Source organism: Phaethon aethereus (genome assembly GCF_964289735.1).
Source record: "Phaethon aethereus genome assembly, chromosome: 26".
In the NCBI taxonomy this organism is placed as follows: Eukaryota; Metazoa; Chordata; class Aves; order Phaethontiformes; family Phaethontidae; genus Phaethon; species Phaethon aethereus.
The window spans coordinates 5092460-5107605 of NC_138602.1; the positions used below are offsets into that span (position 1 = coordinate 5092460).

The 15146-nt window shown below is 59.3% G+C and overlaps 2 protein-coding genes across 2 annotated transcripts in view; both read right to left on the bottom strand.

Moving 5' to 3' along the window:
* Positions 1-305: 305 nt before the first annotated feature.
* Positions 306-8607, bottom strand: CCDC124 (coiled-coil domain containing 124; the record flags this gene model as incomplete). Its single annotated transcript, XM_082010811.1, has 4 exons — positions 8426-8607; positions 1333-1519; positions 845-959; positions 306-510 (listed from the first exon to the last, which is right to left on the bottom strand). Exons 1-4 carry the CDS (start codon positions 8582-8584, stop codon positions 306-308), a joined length of 666 nt encoding a protein of 221 aa, XP_081866937.1. The 5' UTR covers positions 8585-8607.
* A 1660-nt stretch (positions 8608-10267) lies between these two features.
* SLC5A5 (solute carrier family 5 member 5) overlaps positions 10268-15146 on the bottom strand; it is a gene marked incomplete at its 5' end in the record, with an annotated part of 5189 nt that continues 310 nt past the window's right edge. The window contains 13 exons of the mRNA XM_082010926.1: positions 10268-11020; positions 11112-11215; positions 11744-11949; positions 12047-12133; positions 12380-12450; positions 12857-12969; positions 13092-13180; positions 13355-13484; positions 13953-14093; positions 14208-14362; positions 14455-14522; positions 14657-14708; positions 15018-15083. Of these exons, the coding sequence (XP_081867052.1) occupies positions 10797-11020; positions 11112-11215; positions 11744-11949; positions 12047-12133; positions 12380-12450; positions 12857-12969; positions 13092-13180; positions 13355-13484; positions 13953-14093; positions 14208-14362; positions 14455-14522; positions 14657-14708; positions 15018-15083 (1506 nt within the window). The 3' untranslated portion in view covers positions 10268-10796. The remainder of the gene's footprint in view (positions 11021-11111; positions 11216-11743; positions 11950-12046; positions 12134-12379; positions 12451-12856; positions 12970-13091; positions 13181-13354; positions 13485-13952; positions 14094-14207; positions 14363-14454; positions 14523-14656; positions 14709-15017; positions 15084-15146) is intronic.

Here is a 15146-nt window from a genome sequence, read left to right on the forward strand (position 1 = left end):
ACAACAAACCGAATTTGGAAGCAGGAAGGTAGTGTTAGTCTGTCCAGGTTGCTCTGCACCAGCTGCCGGCAGAGGGGTGAGGACGGGGGGAGGCACAGGCTGTCAGGGAAGACAACGGGACGCTGCAGGGTCCCGAGTCGAGCCGCAGCCTCGTGCTTATCTTAAATCCAAGAACAGAGAAAGACAGAAAGTGGGGGCAGGGAAGGGAAACAAAAGGAGAGGAGGTTCCTTGTGTCTCCCGTTTTCATCGGAGCAGAGCCCTGGGGCTCCAGCTCACTGTCCATGGGGGACGATCAGCTCTAGTTCTACTTTTGGCTGTTGTAAGCCTTGTGCCTCTGGTTCATGGGGTTTTCTGGAGACTTCATCCACTCCTTCTTGAGGAGCTGCCTGAGCTGGGACAGGCGCATGTTGGGGTTCTCTTGCTTCAGGCGTGGCAGATTGACTTCTTCAAAAGCCGTGAAGGCAGCTTTCATCCGGCGCTCGGGGTGCCGGTCCAGATCACTGGCAACGCTGTCGGGAGGGAATTCAGAGAGGGACACGGATCAGAGACACCTCCCTGCAGGCACCAGCCACTCGCCCCGCTCTGATCCCCTGTCAGTGCAACCAAGTGCATACAGAATAACTGGGGTGATAAAGCCGAAAACCCCGTGATATGTCCCCTACCCACTTCAAATACTCTCCACAGAACAACAGGGCAGGGGACGTGTCCTGTTCTTGCTGTCGAGATAGAAAGTCACAATCAAAGCATAAAAAGAAGCCGGTTCTGGGGGAGTGTCTGCAAGAATTTCTCGCAAGGAAAGCGACACCTTCAAAAGGAGAGCACCTCTGTGGTATGGCCACGTACCTGAGGACAGCAATGGCATCTTCGATCGTCCTGGCCTCCACCGAACCCTCCTCCAGTACCCTTCTGTTGATGTTCTCTTCCAAGGGGACCTCCAAGTGAGTCTTCTCCTTCTCCACTGCACAGGGAGTGGGGGAAAGGGAGAGCCGTTAACGTCAAATCCAGCCTGAGCAAAACCCTCAGAAGAGGGTTTTTCAAAGCACCCTGAAGAAAGCGTTGAGAAAACTCAGCCAGAGTTCAGTCCCAGTCCTGGAAGAGAAGAGCACCCTGCAGCTCTGTTTCTCCACCTCAAGGTGACAGGAGGTTTCTTTCCCCTCCATTTAGGTGTTAAGACACAGACACAGCAAAGGACGCAGCACAGAATAGCTGCAGGCAGCTCTCGCTTTCCAAACACCTTGTCCTTTAGCGACAATAGGTGAAGAAGGAACGGCCCCCCTTCCCACTCCCCGGCCCCTTGCAGCTGACAGGGCCTTTCTACGGTACCACCAAACCTGTATCTGCATTCTCCTTCTGCTGCTGGTCTTTTCTGATTGTCTCCTCGATCTGGGCCCTGGTGACTTTGCCCGGAGTGACCTGCTTGGGTGACTTCCCCTTCAGCTTCGAGTCTTCCTCCTCCAGCAGGCGCTGCAGCTCCTTCTTGCGCTCCAGCTGCTCCAGCCGCCGCTTCTCCCTCTCTTCCTGGAAGGGAGGAAGGACCAGGTCGCCTCCGCCCTGACGCCTTTGATCACCCTCCGATCAAACTACCCCTTACAGGAGCAGGGAACCCCACTTCAACAGGAAGAGGCACCTCACTTCTGTAGCTAATGCAGCGCTGACGCTCACCTTATCAGAGGAGACGCTGGCTGGTTCCCCCGACCTCCAGCGAGAGCCTGGCCCGTCCCTTCAGAATAATAATTCCCCCGTCCCTGCCCCATTTGCAGCCACGCGCTGGCTCCCTGTGATGTCAGGGCTGCGAAACACAACCCCGCTGTCGAGAAGGAGCGGAAGGTACCAGCCAGGACTGCTGACAATCAGATTAAGTTTTCCACTTTAATTTTAATAAGTGGTCGGAGGTTGAAAGTTCAGCAGTTGTTCGAGACGAGCCAGTCAAGAGGCTGAATTCGTCCTCAGGTCTGGCTCACGCTCTTCCTAAGAGCCAGGGCAGGCGGTCAGACCGAATCCAACAAGCAATGCAGCTCTTGTGGTAATTTTAAAGTGCTTCACAAGGAGTTTAAGAGCCACTTTGCCCTCCAAGGCCCAGGGAAGAGGGTGACGAGACCATGCAACAGGCCCTTAGGGGCTTTCAGCACTTTGGCTTTGAGTTTTTTTCCCCTCCTCTGCCAAAGCCTGTAAAGTCTGGCAAAAAGAAAGAAACAAGTGAACATCTCTGTCCGGGGTAGCGTCACGTGCTGCAAAGCACATCGTATTTAGGTTAGTTACATGGACACTTAATTATGGCTCTCATCCATTATTCACAGGGATGGCACAACAAACTGATCGAGCGTTAACGGAACGGGTTTACTCAAAGGCAGCTGGACAGCAAAACCACTCCAGCAGTAACGCAACCTGCTGCCTTCATCGGTGTTTAAGGAGTAGGAACAGAATTACGCACGTTGGGGTAAGGCCCACTTTGGAGATGGTAAGCAAGGCTGGGGTTTGTATTAAACAAAAACACACAAAAAAAGTAAGTCGCTCCACGGCTCAAGAGTTTAAAGAAAAACCCATCAAAACACAGAATCAAAGCCCACAAATACTGAATCAAAACATGCCCTCGGGCTGCTGCTGCTTCTGTCAAGTGCAGCAAGGACGGGGCTTTTCAAGCCGGGTGGGAAGGGAAGGGAAGACTCGCCTACCTCCACTCGGAGCAGCTGGGGCCAAGGATGGGAAAAAAGCCATTAGAGGGATGAAGCCTTTATTACAACTGGCAGTCTTCAAATTCTTGGTCATTAAGCTCTTAGTGCCAGTGCCTTGAGACACAATGCCCCAGCAACTGGACCGTGCATGATTTCAAAGTGCAAACTCATTTATTTAAGACGTCGGCTTTCCCTGCCCGCTGCTTTCCTGTCAGGCCTCACCCTCTCCTAGTAAAGGTTGAGCAAACAAATGTACTTGGCCTCCCAGATTAGGAGGGATTTTGGCCACTCCTAGAACAGGAAGGGTGTCACGAGAGGAGGGGGAAGACTGTCTTTGCCCCTTAAAAATTGATACACAGGGATATGCCTGAGCAAGAGCAGCCGCAGGGGCTTTGCCCACCCTCAGCACAGCACAGGATGGCTCCAGCTCCAGCTGGGACCTCCGGCTCAACCAGCAGCCTCTGCCTGAGCACCAGGCAGTTTTCAGGAAGAATGCAGGAGAAACCCCAAAACCGGAGAGATTAACGTGCCAAAACAGGAGTGCCCCAGAAATCACTGAAGGTCCAGAAGTCAGAGAGAGGACACCATTTAATTAGACGCAGAGCACATGCAAGAGAAGCAGCATCGCCTGTTCAGGGTACATCGTGCCTAGAACATGGGCTAGCGCGAAGAAACTGGGCCCTGACGGCTCAGCCCGTCTCTGAAGCTCAGGGGTGACTGAACAAGGTAACCCAGAGAAGGTGCTGGCATGGTGAGCACCTCCGCGAGGCTGCAGGCGTGGCGGTGGCTTGAATAATTCAGGAGACAGATAAGGAGTGGATACACAAGTACTAATGACCTAAGAGAAGGGAGCAAGACATTTCAGAACAGAAATGTTTCTTATAGTTAGAGAAGATTATCTTTTACCCCTGCTTATTACAGAAAGGGAACTGTCCTACAAGGCAGCTAGCTCAGCAGCCTGTCTCACATCACACAGCCCAGCTGGGACGACGACATATCTGACAGAGCAGAAATTCAACGATAATGCTCTGCTGCCGTTAGCTGCTTCTAAACAAAACTCTCCAAGGAGGACACATCCACTGAGCAAAGGGGAAACAGAGGCACGAAGCAGGGCGCGGAGCCTTCCTCCCGCACCGTGTGCTGCAGGGGACCTCCAGTTACTCCACTCCCCCAGCTGCTGGGGCAAGCTACGCCCTGCTCTCTGGCATTTACAATTGAGTTTCTATTTGCGGAAAGTAAATAAGCTGGCAATGCTACTAATGTGTCACAAGACCTGCAAAATCTACATGCTCAGGTTTCCCCAGCAGCCCGTCATGTCCAGGTCTCCTCTGCACCTTCCACGGTGCTCAAGAGCCGCAGCTCTGAGCCGGTCCCGAAGCCCAACGGGCCTGAAGCCATCATTTTTGAAGATTTTTCTCAGGTTGCACCAAACCAAAGTAATCCTTTATGAATCAGCTTAAACGTTCTGATGAAAGGAAGTCTTGGATTTGTCTAAGTGAAACGTACTGCAAAGCTATTCGAAAACTGGAAAGGAAATAAATCATTTTCTCCCTTGACAGTTCTGCACTCCGCAGGGCACTGCGAGGAGCAGGGGGTGAGATTCCTTCATCTGGACACTTCTGTTCCCAAGGATTTGTGCGTTAAAATGTGAGTTTCCAGCCTCATAGAGAACTGCCGGAGCAAGGAACAATTCATTAGCTTTCAGAACAGCTTCCCACCTGCTAGACAGAAGGAGAACAAGGTCCCACGCACACGGCTTTGAGAGCAAGCGGTGTATTGAAGCAGCAGCGCTCCCAATCAACCTCTTAGCATGAGGCCCCGAGGAAGCACACCGCTTCTCACGTGGCAGAAAGGCAAAGCAATGCAAAAAAAATGACGCAGTCAGAAAGCAAGCGGGGCATGACCAACCTGGAGTACGTCTAAGTGCTTGCCGGGCTCTCTGAGGCACACCAGAGCTCTGAGACGGGATCAAACATGCCCCTTCCGTTGCCCACGGGCAGTCAAAGCATGCCTCGAAGGGATACTGGAGCCTGAAGAAGTTGGTTCTGGGGTCTGAACCCCAGCCTGGTGGCATCAGGTGTCTCTCCGCTACATCTCTGTCCCCTGAATTGCTCATTCAAGCCATCAGATTTCAGTACTGCGTACCTGGTACCATGCAGACGTCCTCCAAAGAGGGAAGAACAGTCATCTGACCCGTCTCGCATTTTATCTGAATAAGAGCTGGTGCTCACAGCTGAGTAATTCTGCACTGAATCAGAGGAGAGGGGGGAGAGAAAGTCCCCATTCGCCTGTCTGCGATGCCGCTGCAGCTGGGACCTGTCGGTATACGAGCCTGCCAGCCCGCACCCCGTGACCAAGGCTAATTGGAAGGAAAAAGGCATAAAACACACACCAAAAGAGTCACTGCTCCCTCGTGCGCTATCTGCGCTCTTCCAGCACAAGTACTCGCCCTGCATTTAACTTGAATCTTTCCCCAGACCCTTCGCATACAAGTACAAAAAGTCTCCTCGCTCCCACATCATCCGCACGCTCTCCCTTCACCATTCCCACCGAGGGAATGCCAGCACCGTGGAGAGAAGCTGTGGGAGAGACCTCCATGGGATGGTGCTCCTGACACCATGACGTGCTGGGCAGAGAGAAAGGGGCAGAGGGGTTTTGAGCCGCTGCTGAACAAGGAGGACCTGCTTTCCTGGCATACAGGTACTCAGCAAACAGAGATCAGGTAAAAATACAGCCTGAACGAGGAGTAGGGCTCGTCCTCCCTCAGCCAGACAGCCCTGGCGGGAGTTTGGGAAGGAGATTGGGAATTTGGCTGTGTCCTTCCAGCGGACACCTCGGCTCCAGCCAGCGAGATCTTCCTGCGCATACACACAGGGCACAAAGCGGCTAAAGCCAAGGTTGCCAGAGAGAAGAAAGCCTGTCTCTGGCTGCAAGACCTCTGCCCTTGACAGATACGCCACTGGCCTTTCTGCTCCAGCCTATTTAATGGTTTGTCACCTTTCCAAGCCTGCCTGCAGCTTCACCCAGGATGCTCACGCGTCCACGGCTCTTCCACCACCAGACACACTTTAGCTAATTGCACAGAGAAAAACCACACTGTGATAAGGCTGATGAGGAGTGTTGTGCTCTGAGCTGCCGTCTAACCTTGCACAGGAAGGGTGGGAAGGGACAGAAAGGATGAAGATACACAAATGTTAAAAGAAAAGCAGTTACCTAGGTAAAACCCTGAGTCTTCCAGCAAGAAGGATGTAGATTTTGTGCTTTCCAGCCAGAGCTCTCCAGGGAAGGTAACAAGCTGTGACTTGTGCTGAAGTGCCAGAGGAGAAATACACACATCGCAGGCTGGTGATATGAGCTCAGATGTTCCTTTATGCATCACAGAGCCACCAAACGAGTGTCAGTGTCGTTAGCAGAGATCAGCTCTGAAGGTTGCTCCCAGAGCGGGGGGGGCAGCATTTAAAGAAACCCCAAAATGCAGCAAAAGCAAACAACAGGACAGTCATCTGGTGACAGCGAATCTCACGACAGCAGGCACTGCGTTTTGAACATTAAGCTTCCCTACGCTTAAGTATGAATGCTGACGTGCATCGCTGCCCCGTCAGCGAGACCACCAGATTGCCGGGCAGAGTCACCAAACCCCAGAATGGAAACAGAGCTCTGCGCTCCCGCTTATTTCACTGAGGGTCCAGTGGTCATCTGCGGGGGGAAAGGGATCAAAAGGGGTGTGTGGGGTTTGGTCTCAGCACGTCCCAAAGGCTTTCAGCCCCTCCTGCCTGCTGGCAGTGCAGGAATTCAGAGGTGCTGCACGGGTGTGCGGCGGTGCCGTTAATGTGCTACTGCCATCGCCCGGAGAGCCAGGGAAGAACTGGAAGAGCTGCTCAGCGCCGACTGCGAGGTGCTGAGAGCATCCTCCTACACACACCACCATCCCCTCCTCCGGGTGCTGTAGCTGAGAGCGACACGAGTCCCTCCTGCAGCATATGGCCGTGGCCGGCAGCGCTATTTCCATGCCAGCACCACCCGCGAAACAGCTACTTCTCCAGGGAAGTTTGACTCCTGTGAACGGTTCGTTTCTGTCCTCTCCAGGATGAGGATGGAAAGTCATTTACAATCTGAGTCACACACCCCTTCCCCACTGGGATGTGATGGGGCACAGGCAGCTTCTTCCGTTCTCTGCGGGGATATTCTAGCCCAGTGGCACTGGAGAAGCAGCTGAGGAAGGTTTCACTGATTTATTTTTCCCCAGCAACCCACTCATTCCTGTCTCTTGGCCACTTGCTACCTACACAAAGCCCCAGCCTTTGCTTAGGTTGTGGCAGCGCCTGCGTGAGGCTCCCACAGCAGGAAGAGCCCCTGCCCCAGTACAGGTCCTTTCCACCAGGACAGCTCCTCATCTGAGCAGAGACTTTTGCTGCTGGGAGCTGCAAGGTCCCCAGGGGCGCTCGGGGGAAACAAACGCACTAAAACACAGCGTTCAGGTGAAATTCAGATGTAGAAACTGCTGATGCAGCGAGAGGGGCTGGCTGAGGTGCTGGGTGGAAACTGTCTCACTGGTTTCTCTAAAACCCAGTCCGAGGCTCTGGGGCGGACCCTGGTTTTCCAGTTAGCAATTCCAGCTCATGACATGGCTCCCCTCTCCAGACTCCCATGCCCCTTGCCTGCAGGAGGCTGTTTTGGAAGCCCAGTCAAATAGGTCACTGTTGGCCAAGCCTTAAGTAGAGCGATAATAAGCCCTTGTTCCAGGAAGTAATTAGGCAGCATTACAGGATTGTGTTGGGGAACAGCACACAGGACTGCAAATTCCAGACGTCAAGACACATGTTAAGGGTGAACTCGCACAGATGTACACAGCACGCAACTACCAAGGTCACGGGGACGCGCTGGCTTTCTGCCTGCCCAGCCGGTGTGCTCGAGTACCAACACACAAAGTTCAGTAAGCACCGAACTCACAGAGCAGCACAAACCCAGTAACCCCATAAATCCCATTTATGTCGTCAACAAAAACCCCGTCTAGTTAGCAGGAGGCTAAAGAAATAATTTCAGAAGAGGTAGCTAAGTTATCACTATCAATTGTTTCTAGCAAAACCCACAAAACCAGAAGGTAGCTTTGTCTAACGCTGATGCAGGACAACATCAAAACCCGAATAGCCCAGAAATGAGCACTCAGGTGCTCTGTTTATTGAACGCCGAGGCAAACGTACACCCAGGGCGGAGCAAGCTGGGAAGAGCAAACCAGAGAGAATCTTTTAAGAGACGTGTCCTGATGCGTGGCACAGCAAGTGAGGAAGAAAGAAAAATAATGCTTTGTAACCCTTAACCCTGCCAATTTTTCCTTCTACTAAAAAGCCAAAGGAAAGTTAAGAAAGGAAAAGAAAGAAGAAAAAAAAAAAAAGCTAAAGAAGTGCTTGGTCAAAAATCAAGCCCTGCAGCAGAGTTTCTGATGTTTTACTTAATTCAATTTTAAATGATTCCAACAATAAAGCTTTTCTGCCTCCCTCGGGAATTCAGCTCTAAGATCCACCAGATTTCTGAATTACACATCAAAGCTTACACTTACTCCCACACTCAGCTTCTTTTAGCTCCCAGAGAAGCCACAGTTCCTGCTCTTCTGCCCAAAACTAAGCACAGGACAACGTGTGGAGAGACAGCTCCAGCTGGGGAACAGAGGAGAACCTTTCTGAGCAAGCCTGGATCTCATGGGCTTAGCAAAAGACCAGCTAGAAGATACCCTTCTACCTGACTAGCCATTCACCTTCCTTTGTTCCTTCCTCATCACGTGTTTGTCTTCATCCTTCCAGTAGGCATCTTCCAGCTCCTGCTGACGTTTGGCATCGGCTGCTGCCTTTGCCTCAGCTTTCCTCGCGCGGGCAGCAGCCGACTTGGTATTTTCACCTTGGAACTTCTTGGGCATCACTCAAGGTGCTCTGTGGAAAAGAAAAGGGGTTCAGATCCTTGCCCTGGAGAGGATCTTGGGTTCACCATCACCCCGGGAAGCAGGAACAGCTGGAGTCCACACCCTGAAAAACCCCTTTTCTTATTGCCTCATACTATTTCGAGATCCTGGGCAGCACAGGTCTAGTAATTTCCCAGCTCACCCAGGAGGAATTCTGCTCATTGTGCCCCAGATCGTCAGCAGGGGACAGTCCCTCCCACCTATTTATTGTGCTGCAATGACACAACAAATCGGGCTGTTGGGTTCCTGGTACCGAGTCAAAAGCCCCACTGCCCTGCAAGCCAACACACCCTCCGCTGCCGAGTCAAAACAAAACTGGGTGCTTTCGTTCTGCACCGGCAGGCTCCGAGGGGAATTCACTGCTGCCAGCAGAGCAGAACGAAGCAGCACGAACGCTGTATCACGCCCTCTGACTGTCTGTGCGGAAACGCAGCCCCGTGGCCCCATTTAACTTGGATAAACGGCCACGCAGATGTGCCATATTAACTTCCCCTACATCGTCGTGGTAGGAAAGTCCCAAAAGCCAGGCACGACAGAAGCCTCAAAATTAACTGGGCACTAAGAAAAGGCCTTCTCCTCAGCACGCTGCCCAAGCGGGCACCGCGTTCTGGAGCGTAAACCTGGACTTTTAATGGCAGGTAACTATTTGCTAAACAGCAGAAGAAGGGCTGACGTTTAGGGCCGGCTGCTTGAGTCCCAAGCTTTCCAAAGCCGGGGCTGGAGTAAATCCCTTCTACCTCCCCGATACATGCTCCCATCCTTCCTGAAGGCCACGACCTGGGCTGGGTCCCGGGGCAGGGCTGCGGGACAGCAGACCAACGCGTGGGAGGGCATGGGGCGCCTCACCCACCCCGGGGGCTGCTCCCACGGCCATACAGGCCCGGCCCCACCCCGGGTCCCGCACCCGGAGCCCGCCTGCGCCGAGCTGCCCGGCCCAAGGGCCGGCTGTCACCTGCCCAGCCCGAACCCCTCCCTTGGGCAGGACAAGCGGACCCCCGCGCCATGCCAGCGCCCCTGGCACCCCCCCTCGCATTGGGGCCCTACAAAGCCCCCCCGGCCCGCCCCTCCCACGAGACACCCCCCCCCCCACCCCGGCGGCCCTTCCCCGTTCGCTCCGGAAAGGGACGGCCTTCCCCCTCCGCCCCCTCCCCTCCCGCACCCCTCCAGCCCTGCCCCTCTCCGTCGGCTCCCCGCCGCACCCCCGGCCCGAGGCCTGGACCGGCCGCTCGGGCCCCCTCCTACCCGGTTCCCCCGGCTCCGGCCGTCGCATGCGTTGCGCGTCACCGGCGCGCGCAGTCGCTCCCGCGGCAGGGGCGGGGCGAGAGGCGCCGGCGGCCCCTCAGGGGCGCGCGTGCCGCCGCCATCTTTGCTAAGGGCGCGGCCGGCCCCGCCCAGGCTACGGCGCCAGGCCCGGCCATGGCGGAGAGCGGCGGGCCGGAGGGCAGCCCGCGCCCACAGCAGCGCCCACAGCGCGGCGGACAGCCCGGGGGAGAGCCCGCACTCTGCCCGCCTCCCCTGCCCTGTCCTGCCCGGCACAAAGATGGCGGCGCGGCCGAGCGGCTCCTGGGGCGGCTGTGGGCGGGGGCAATTGCAGATGAGTGGGCGGGGCTTGACAGGGTGTGGTCCATTGTTATCCGGGTGCGGTGGGGTTTAACAGGGCGGCGCCCATTGTCTCCTGGAGGATTTACCAGGGCAGAGCCCATTGTTATCTGGGTGGGCGTGGCTCAGCAGGGTGGGGCCTGTTGTCACCTGAGTGGGTGGGGCTTATCGGGGCAGGGCCCATTGTTATGTGGTGGGACAGGGCTTAGTGCAGGGATGTCACCCGAGGGGCGGGTCTTAGCAGGGCGTGGTCCATTGTCATCAGGGTGGAGCGCGGTGTAACAGGGCGGGGCCCATTGTCAGCTGGGTGGGCGGGGCCAGGCAGGGCCCGCCCCCATGTGCGCAGCGGGACCTCGCCCCCCAGCCCCCCAACACCCCTCCCCATCTCCCCACGGCGTGACCCCCCCCCGCACAGGCCCAGCTGCACACCCCCCCCCCCCCGCAGCCCCCCACGGACAGGCTCCTCCGGGGGAACAGCTCCTCCTTTATTGGGGACCCCAGGACAGGGGCGGCACCCCGCACCCCCCACCCCCCAGCTCCCGCCGGGGGCCGCCCGCGTCCCCCCGGCGCCCTACACGTGGGTCTCCTGCAGGTCGGCGGCGGTGCTGGGCTCGGAGGGGGCCCGGGGGCGGCCGCCCTCCCCGTCCCACCTCGCCAGCAGCGCCTGAGGGGCTTCCGCCTTGCCTGGGGGCTCCTCCCTGGGGGTCTTGGCGCCCATGGGGGACACCGGGGACGTCTGCTTTGCGATGTCCCACCACAGCACGCCCCGGGGCAGCCGCCTCTGCTTGGTCAGCCCTGCCGGAAAAGGGGTGCCATGGGGAGGGGCCGCGGGGCGCGGGGGGGACACCGGCGCTGGGTCACGTCCCCGCCCGCACCCCAGCCTCACCTGGCAGGGAGCTGAGCAGGACCCCAGCCAGCACCGTGGTGAGGGTCCCCAGCGCCCCGTAGTACAGGTAGGAGATGGCGTAGAAGTCACCCACGATGGCCGGCCTGTGAGGGGAGGGGGTCAGGGACCGGCAGAGACAGCGCTGTGACATCAAAGTGAACCCAGACAGTGTTGTGACATCACAAGGAACAAGGAAAGCAGTGTGATGTCACAAGGAACAAGGAAAGTGGTGTGACATCACAAAGAATAGGGAAAGCGGTGTGACGTCACAAGGAACAAAGTGCTGTGACATCACAAGGAACAATGAAAGCACTGTGACATCACAAGAAACAAGGAAAGCAGTGTGACGTCACAAGGAACAATGAAAGCACTGTGACATCACAAGGAACAAGGAAAGCAGTGTGACGTCACAAGGAACAAAGAAAGTGCTGTGACATCACAAGGAACAATGAAAGCACTGTGACATCACAAGGAACAAGGAAAGCAGTGTGATGTCACAAGGAACAAGGAAAGCAGTGTGACATCACAAAGAACAGGGAAACTGATGTGAGACCATAGTGAACAAAGCAAGCGGTGTGACATCACAGCAAGCCACACGTGTCCCCAGGCCACCCGGGCCGTGCCCCCCTCACCGTGCCGGGGCCGGGTGCGCCTCGCGGGGGGGCAGGGGTCCCAGGAGGACGGTGGGGTTGGCGCCGGCGGTGCGGTTGTAGAGCGGGCAGAGGGCTCCGGAGACGGGCAGCACCCCCATGGCAGCGGCGCTGGGGGGGTAGAGGGTGCCCCCCACGGCCACCCAGACGGAGAGGGCGAAGCCAGCGCCCAGGCCCCCCAGCACACCCTGCGGCGGAGGAGAGGGGTGGGCACAGCCGGGGGGAGCGGGCTGTGGCGGGCCCCCCGGAGCCCCCCCAGGCCCCCCGCGCCCCCGCAGGACTCACGGCCGTGCTGCACGCCGGCAGGAACATGCCCAGGACGAAGGCCCCCAGCAGCGGGCCGCTGATCACCCCCATGACGGTGAAGGAGCCCTGGAAGGGGGACGGAGAGCTCTGCCCCCCCGCCCCGGCGCGGGGTGCGAGGAGGAGGAGGAGGAGGAAGGTGCTTGGCTCTGCCCCAGACCCCCCAGCTGCCGCAGCCCCGGCTCGAGGGCTCTCCGGCAACCAGCGGCGTGTGACCGCGTCCCGCTCGGTCGGGCAGAACCGGTGGGCAAGTTGGGGGGACAGCGGGGCGAGCTCAGCCCCGCGCCGGCTCCGGCGCTGCGCGGCGGGGCTCACCTGCAGCACGCCCCCACCCAGCAGCGAGGCCAGAGCTGCCACCGTGATGCACGAGGTGCCGTAGATGAGCGCTGCGGGGGAGACGGGAAAGGCTCAGCGGCGCGGCAGGGCGCGGCGTGGCATGGGATGAGGCAGCGCGGCATGCCACAGCGTGGCACCAAACAGTGGAGTGCAGGATGGGGAAGCATGGCACGGCATGGCATGGGATGGCACAGGGCACCGTGGTGTGGCACAGCATGGCATGGCATGGGATGGCACGGTGCTGCAAGGCATGGCACAGCATGGCATGGACTGGCACAGGGCAGCATAGTGTGGCACGGCATGGCACGGCATGGCATGGGACGGCATGGCATGGCACAGGGAAGCATGGTGTGGCACGGCATGGCACGGCACAGGGCACTGTGGTGTGGCACAGCATGGCATGGGATGGCACGGTGCCATACGGCGTGGCACGGCATGGCCCCCGGCCCCACTCACACAGCCCCTTGGAGATGAGGGTCAGCCGCCGCGGTGACAGCGCAGGCAGCCTGGGCTTGACGAGGTCCTCGAGGGTGACGGCCGCCATGGCGTTGATGCTGGTGGAGGCCGTGCTGGTGCGCGGGCAGGCGGCAGCGCTCAGCCCCACTGCCGGCAGCCTGCGGGGGGGGGGGGGGGGAAGCCCCCTTCTGCGAGGTTTGGGGTCCCCTTGGGGCAAGGGGTGCCCCCTCCTCACCTGAGGGTCCCGCTGTAGGCACAAGCCAGGAACAGCCCCGGCACCCCCGGGGACGTCTTGAAGATGTCGAGGACCAGGTAGGGCATGTACTGCGGGGGGGGGCGGCCGCATGGGGGGCGAGCAAGAGCCCGGGGGACCCCAGCCCCCTGCAGCCGGGCTGCGATGGGGACCCAGGGGTCTGGCCCCTCCAACCCTCTTGCCTGTCCACCCCGCTGCCCTTGGTTTGGCACTGGAGAGGACAGAGCCGGGGGGGGGGCCGGTACCTGGTCTGGGGCCGAGATGTAGCCGGCGAGGAGGGGATCGCAGTCCTTGTACAGCGCAAACATCACGAGGCCACAGGCCACCGCGCTGGAGACGATGCAGAAGAGCCCCACTTGATTCACCAGCAGCGCCCTGCAAGCACAGCGCGGGAGCACGCCCGGCTGAGCAGCGGTGCAGCACCCGTGCAAGGGTGCAGGGGCCGTGCGAGGGTCTGTGCGAGGGTCTGTGCAAGGGTGCAGCACCCGTGCAAGGGTGCAGGGGCCGTGCGAGGGTCTGTGCGAGGGTCTGTGCAAGGGTGCAGCACCCGTGCAAGGGTGCAGGGGCTGTGCAAGGGGCTGTGCAAGGGTGCAGCACCTGTGCAAGGGTGCAGGGGCCGTGCGAGGGTCTGTGCAAGGGTGCAGCACCCGTGCAAGGGTGCAGCACCCATGCAAGGGTCTGTGCAGGGGTGCAGGACCCGTGCAAGGTCTGTGCAGGGATGTAGGGACTGGGGTCCCCAAGGGGAACAAGCTGGCACGCCGCCATCCCCCCACCCAGGGCAGCCCCTCGTCCCCGCACACCCTCCCGCGCAGCGCGGGATCCGGATGATCCCCGTGGACTCACGTCCTGGCCTCTCTCTCGGTCCTGCAGGCCACGTAGCGCTGGACCTGGGCCTGGCTGACGCCGTACATGGAGAGCCAGACCAGCGTGCCGCCCAGCAGGAAGGTCCAAACCGTGTACCGGCTCCGTGGGTCCGGGTTGAAGCTGGGCACAGCAGCACACCGCCGGGGCGGGGGGCGAGCCGGGGCTGGCACAGACCCCCCAGCACCCCGGGGCATGGGAAGCGGGGTCCGCACACCGCGGGGTGGGGGCACTCACTCGCCAAAGTTCACCCTGGAGCCGTTGGCGGCGACGCTCAGCACCCTGGTGGGACCCCCCACCAGCAGCACCCCCCGGATGATGACGGCGATGAAGCCGGAGAGCATCACGATGACCTGGAAGACGTCCGTCCAGATGACAGCCTTCATCCCGCCCTGCACCAGAGCGAGCCGCGGGTGAGCGCCGGGGACCCCCGGGGCACTCCGGGCCCCCCGGGCCCCCCAGGCCCCCCCGCTCCCGCTCTCACTATGGTGGTGTAGAAGGTGCAGATGACGCCGGTGGAGAGCAGGGACGCCCAAATGTCCAGACCGGTCACTGAAGGAGACGGGAAGGTGCTGAGCAGAGCCCCAGGGTGCAAACGACGACTGGGGGGGGACAGGGCTGAGCTGTCCCCAATGCAGGGACGGGGACGCGACGGGGAGCAGCCCCCCCCCCCCCCCCCCCCGCACCTTGGTTGAGGATCAGGGCGGGGGCGTAAATGACGATCCCCGTGTAGAGCATCTGCGAGAAGAGGGGGGTCAGCGCCCCGTCCCACCGGCACCGCGGGCACCGGGCAGGTGACGGCAGCACCCGCGGGGACGGGGACAAAGCGTGACGGTGCCGCCGAACACGGCGTGCGGGCGCTGGGGTTTTCATTCAAAACAGGACTCCCGCCGGGCGTTATTTGCTTTGAGCCGCGGAAAACACGCGCACGGGAACAAGGACACTTCCCCGGGGGCTCAGGGCGGCGCCGGCACAGCCAGATCCAAGCCCCCGCCGGGGGCCACGTCCCCCCCGTCCCTATCCCACCCGTGCGCCGCAGACACGCACCGTGGCCACCACGTACTGCAGGGTCCCGCACAGCCGGACGCTCCTGCTGAACCGCCGCTCCAGATACTGGGGACAAGGACGAGGGAGCGTGTCGGGGCCGTCCCGGCATCGGGGCACCCAGGGGCTGCT